The sequence below is a fragment of the Colobus angolensis genome, unplaced genomic scaffold, assembly GCF_000951035.1.
Source record: "Colobus angolensis palliatus isolate OR3802 unplaced genomic scaffold, Cang.pa_1.0 Scaffold18, whole genome shotgun sequence".
Lineage (NCBI taxonomy): Eukaryota > Metazoa > Chordata > Mammalia > Primates > Cercopithecidae > Colobus > Colobus angolensis.
In genome coordinates this window covers 4,381,720-4,387,716 of record NW_012114932.1, presented here as the reverse complement: position 1 = coordinate 4,387,716, position 5,997 = coordinate 4,381,720, and the positions used below count along the sequence as shown (strand labels likewise).

At 39.4% G+C, this 5,997-nt stretch overlaps 1 protein-coding gene across 10 annotated transcripts in view; it reads right to left on the bottom strand.

The window, feature by feature from the left end:
• The window catches only part of MAP4 (microtubule-associated protein 4), a 280,646-nt gene that overhangs the window by 156,541 nt on the left and 118,108 nt on the right, over positions 1-5,997 (bottom strand). For 7 of the 10 annotated variants that reach the window (XM_011939193.1, XM_011939191.1, XM_011939192.1 and 4 more), the window contains exon 1: positions 734-978. In XM_011939193.1, coding sequence (XP_011794583.1) covers positions 734-956 — 223 coding nt within the window. In that variant the 5' untranslated portion in view covers positions 957-978. Of the gene's footprint in view, positions 1-733; positions 979-5,135; positions 5,378-5,997 lie in introns of those variants that run through there. The other 3 variants (XM_011939197.1, XM_011939190.1, XM_011939198.1) reach the window with 2 other exon arrangements.

Below are 5,997 nucleotides of genomic sequence, written 5' to 3'. Positions count from 1 at the left end.
AATGGCGTAAACCCGGGAGGCGGAGCTTGCAGTGAGCTGAGATGCGGCCACTGCACTCCAGCCTGGGCCACAGAGCGTTGAGTCCGTCTCAAAAAAAAGAAAAGAAACAGATAACCGGAATAGTTCTACAATCTCTGAAAGAAACTAAATTCCTAGTTTAAAAATCTGACAGAAAATTCCAGGCCCAGATAGCTTTATTGATGAATTCTATCAAACACTGAAAAGAAGAAAAAAGTATCAATTCTATGCAAACTATTCTAGAAAAGAGAAAGAAGGGAACACTTCCCAATTCATTTTATGAAGTCGGCGTGACCTCAATTCTAAAACTGGACAGAAGACATTATGAGAAAAATACAGACCAATTCCCTCATGAACACAGATACTAAAATACTCAACCAATTATTAGCACATCTGATCCCAGGAAAAAGGCAAATTTCTCTTAAAGGCTTTAATTATGCTTTAATCCTGACCTGTGATGACCCCAAAGACAAAAAATGGCATCTGATTCCAGTCTAAATGAAGAAATATTGGGGTTAAAAGTTATCTACAGACTCACGAACACTCACTCAAAGGGTGGTAAGTCTACCTTCTCAGTTTCTAATAAAGACATACAAAGTTACTAGCCTATACTAAAAAAACTCAGCTCAATTCTTAGTTTCCAAGATTACGACCAAAGGCATAATCCCTAACCTGCTTTCTGAACATATGTAAGCAGTCTGGTTTAAATACTTACCTTCAGCCTGGCTAGTTTCTGAGCACGGTTTCTTCTTTGACTCTGAGTTTCCGGTTTTCTCATCAACATCCAGGAGAGGAATATAGTCTGTTTTTCCAACAGTTTCTCCCACAACATCATCAAAGGCCTCTGCCTCTAGTGTGGCAATGAAGTCTCGCTTTATCTCTCCCTCAATGTCTGGAGACGGCTCTGTTAATGCATCTGCAAGACTGAGGTCAGCCATTCTGCACTGCTGCAACTGCCTGGTGAAGAGGAAAAAGATGTTTCATGTAATGAGCACTGCAAAAGGAAAAACATTCTAGAAACTCTTGTCAATTGTTTGAAACAAACAAAAGAATCAAAATCTAAGATTTTACAGCCAGAAGAGGCTCCCTCATTTGAAAGATGAGAAAATTAAAGCTAAGAAATGGACAGTCTTACCCAAGGTAACTCACTGCTAGTTATTCTTTTCTCACATTTCTGGGGGGTGGGAGGAGGCGGCGGTGGCAGGACAAAGCAATTGCAATTGTGTCCTTTCTATTTGTAAGAAAAGTGAGGTGCAAAAAAACCCACAATCAACATATCCAAAGCTATAGCCAGTAAGATTCAAATCAGGTCTTTACATAGTTACATTACTATCGGACAAATGAAATCAACTTTCTTGACCAAAGACTGTGAGTATGGGCCTTATCTTGGAGTAAGCACCTGCTTCTTCATGAATCACTTGTAGATAGCCCTGTCAACCAAACTACTTAGCTCTGCCAGCATAAAAAAAAAAAAAGGCACATTTCCCTCAATTAGTTAAGGGAAATGGTCCCTCTCTGTAGTCATGTATATTACCATTTTTACAGACTACCAGCTTCTTTTTTTTTTTTTTTTTTTTGAGACAGAGTCTTGATCTGTCACCCAGGCTAGAGTGCAGTGGCATGCTCTCCACTCACTGCCACCTCCATCTCCCAGGTTCAAGTGATTCTCGTACCTCAGCCTCCCGAGTACCTGGGATTACAGGTGTACACCATTACTCCTGGATAATTTTTGTATTTTTAGTAGAGGCGGGGTTTCCCCATGTTGGCCAGGCTGGTCTCAAACGGCTGACCTCAGGTGAGCCACCTGCCTTGGTCTCCCAAAGTGCTGGGATTACAGGCATGAGCCACTGCGCCTGGCCTGGAGTAAATATTTATATGGATATAATTAGATCTTAAACTCTCAGTACTTCTTTAAATGAGTTGTAGTCTGCCCCCTCCCCAACACAATTAAACATATATTAAGGAAGCAGGTTTTCTTCTTCCACTTAGGCTGTAGAAAGCCAAAAGAGATGTCACTCCCACCCTAACAATAAGAAACAGCGATATCAACTACAAAAAACTTGAATTCATTGGAAAGCTACCTAGTAGTATGAAATCCAAAGAAAGACAAGCCCCTCCAGGAAATATGGGAGGTGAACACCAGCTCTCCTGTGTCAGAGCATGTGCAGAAGAGACACTGGGTACCCTACAAGCAAGTAAGAAAAATTCAAGCAAAAATTGTAGTGATTTGTTAAAGGTAAGTGAAGGCTAGGATGAGACTATGGGGCCCCTCAAATCCACAGACGCAAAGGGAATTCACACTCATTTGCAGGATTGTCTTTGCAGATGTCTGCTGCATGCTCACAGGAAAGACTGGAAGCAGGGTGAGGGACCAGATAGAGTCTCCCTCCATGCTACAGACCTGGAGAAGGCCACCACCATTAAGGGAAAAGCATGAACTCCTCCCCCGGGATCTTTCTCTCCTGGGGAAGAAGTACCAAACTCTGTCAGTCCCAGAGCACACCGGCTGTAGCTAGGGAAAGAGTAATAGAAACATACTTTATAAACCTGAGAGAGGAGCAAAAAAAACTCCTCATCCAGGATCCTACACCAATACCATTAGAAGACCCTACTACTGTGAGAAGGATAATACCACTGAGAAAGACCCAACCCATGAGATATAAGCACAGAATTAAGCACAAAATGGGACAATAAAAAAAAAAACTCTGCCCACCACCTGGCTAGAACTCTTCTGATAAAAGAGGGAAAAGAGAATGGACAAGGACCCCTCTGAGGCCTGGGTACACAGGGAAGGCTGAAAGAGTGGAGCAAGCACATTAAAGAAATACCTTCCGGCGCCTCAGTCCCCACTCTAAGCACAGAATTAAAGGGATTGAAGACAGTAGTACACTGAAGGCAATTATAGTAACAACAAAACCCAAAACTAGCTCAGCTTCTATTTAAATTGACTAAACCCAAGAGACATGCCCATTTCCAAGCATAAATACCTTTTGGCCTGAGCCTACTATTTTACATGTGAGATCTAGCATTCAATCAAAAACTAAGATGCACACACACACACACACACACGGCAATCAGACTGAGAGATGACCCAGATTTTCAAATTATCACACAGAGATTTAAAACAACTATGATTAATATGTTAAAGTCTACAGTAGAAAAGGTGGAAAACATATATGAACAGATGGGAAATTTTAGCAGAAATAAGGAAGCTCATAAGAAAGAGGCAAACAAATACTAGAAATTAAAAACATAAAAGATGCTGAAGTAGATAATGCCACTGAAAGCTCATCATTAGATTCAACACAACTAGGAAAAGAATCGGGGAATTGGACGATAGGTCAAAAGCAAGTACCCAAAGTAAAACACAAACAGAAATAAAGAGAGAAAAAAACTAACAATGCATCCAAGAGATACAGGACACTATCCAATAATTTAACAAAAATATAATTGGAATCCCAGAAGGAGAAGAGAAAAAGAATGGGGCAGAAGAAATATTTTAAAAGATAATGGCTAAAAATTTCCCAGAGTTAACCACTTCAGAAGCACAGATCAAGAAGCTCAGAGAAGCCCACGCAGAAAAATTTCAAAATATCATCTAAACACAACATATTTAAACTGCTAAAAGACAAACATAAAGATAAAATCTTAAAGGCAGACACAAAGAGGAATTCACAAAGGAAATATTTTAAAATATTTTTAAATAAATGAAAATAAAATACAACATATCAAAATCCATGGGACACAGCTAAAATGGTGATTAGAGGGTAATTTATAACATTAAGTAATGACATTAGAAAAGAAATGTCTCAGATCAAAACCTGATTTAAGCTGTCACCTTAAGAAACCAGAAAAAGAATAAACCAACTTAAGTAAACAGAAGAAAGGAAAGAAATAAAGATATGAGAAGAAATTAAAAACAGAAAGACAATAGAAAAAAAAAATTAATGAAACCAAAAGCTGGATCTTTCAATACAATTGATAAACCTCTATCTAGACTTATCAAAAAAATAAAAAGAAAAAAAGAAACATCACAAATGACTAACATAAGAACTGAAAGAGGGGATATAACAGATTCTACACTAAAAGCATATCTCCATTAGTTTGTAACATTTATGCCAGGAAACTGACCAAGGAATTCCTTGAAAAATACAAACTACCAAAGCTAACTTAAGAAACAGATAACCGGGGCCGGGCATGGTGGCTCAAGCCTGTAATCCCAGCACTTTGGGAGGCTGAGATGGGTGGATCACGAGGTCAAGAGATCAAGACCGTCCTGGCTAACACGGTGAAACCCCATCTCTACTAAAAAATACCAAAAAAACTAGCTGGGCGAGGTAGCGGGCGCCTGTAGTCCCAGCTGCTTAGGAGGCTGAGGCAGGACAATGGCGTAAACCCGGGAGGCGGAGCTTGCAGTGAGCTGAGATGCGGCCACTGCACTCCAGCCTGGGCCACAGAGCGTTGAGTCCGTCTCAAAAAAAAGAAAAGAAACAGATAACCGGAATAGTTCTACAATCTCTGAAAGAAACTAAATTCCTAGTTTAAAAATCTGACAGAAAATTCCAGGCCCAGATAGCTTTATTGATGAATTCTATCAAACACTGAAAAGAAGAAAAAAGTATCAATTCTATGCAAACTATTCTAGAAAAGAGAAAGAAGGGAACACTTCCCAATTCATTTTATGAAGTCGGCGTGACCTCAATTCTAAAACTGGACAGAAGACATTATGAGAAAAATACAGACCAATTCCCTCATGAACACAGATACTAAAATACTCAACCAATTATTAGCACATCTGATCCCAGGAAAAAGGCAAATTTCTCTTAAAGGCTTTAATTATGCTTTAATCCTGACCTGTGATGACCCCAAAGACAAAAAATGGCATCTGATTCCAGTCTAAATGAAGAAATATTGGGGTTAAAAGTTATCTACAGACTCACGAACACTCACTCAAAGGGTGGTAAGTCTACCTTCTCAGTTTCTAATAAAGACATACAAAGTTACTAGCCTATACTAAAAAAACTCAGCTCAATTCTTAGTTTCCAAGATTACGACCAAAGGCATAATCCCTAACCTGCTTTCTGAACATATGTAAGCAGTCTGGTTTAAATACTTACCTTCAGCCTGGCTAGTTTCTGAGCACGGTTTCTTCTTTGACTCTGAGTTTCCGGTTTTCTCATCAACATCCAGGAGAGGAATATAGTCTGTTTTTCCAACAGTTTCTCCCACAACATCATCAAAGGCCTCTGCCTCTAGTGTGGCAATGAAGTCTCGCTTTATCTCTCCCTCAATGTCTGGAGACGGCTCTGTTAATGCATCTGCAAGACTGAGGTCAGCCATTCTGCACTGCTGCAACTGCCTGGTGAAGAGGAAAAAGATGTTTCATGTAATGAGCACTGCAAAAGGAAAAACATTCTAGAAACTCTTGTCAATTGTTTGAAACAAACAAAAGAATCAAAATCTAAGATTTTACAGCCAGAAGAGGCTCCCTCATTTGAAAGATGAGAAAATTAAAGCTAAGAAATGGACAGTCTTACCCAAGGTAACTCACTGCTAGTTATTCTTTTCTCACATTTCTGGGGGGTGGGAGGAGGCGGCGGTGGCAGGACAAAGCAATTGCAATTGTGTCCTTTCTATTTGTAAGAAAAGTGAGGTGCAAAAAAACCCACAATCAACATATCCAAAGCTATAGCCAGTAAGATTCAAATCAGGTCTTTACATAGTTACATTACTATCGGACAAATGAAATCAACTTTCTTGACCAAAGACTGTGAGTATGGGCCTTATCTTGGAGTAAGCACCTGCTTCTTCATGAATCACTTGTAGATAGCCCTGTCAACCAAACTACTTAGCTCTGCCAGCATAAAAAAAAAAAAAGGCACATTTCCCTCAATTAGTTAAGGGAAATGGTCCCTCTCTGTAGTCATGTATATTACCATTTTTACAGACTACCAGCTTCTTTTTTTTTTTTTTTTTTTT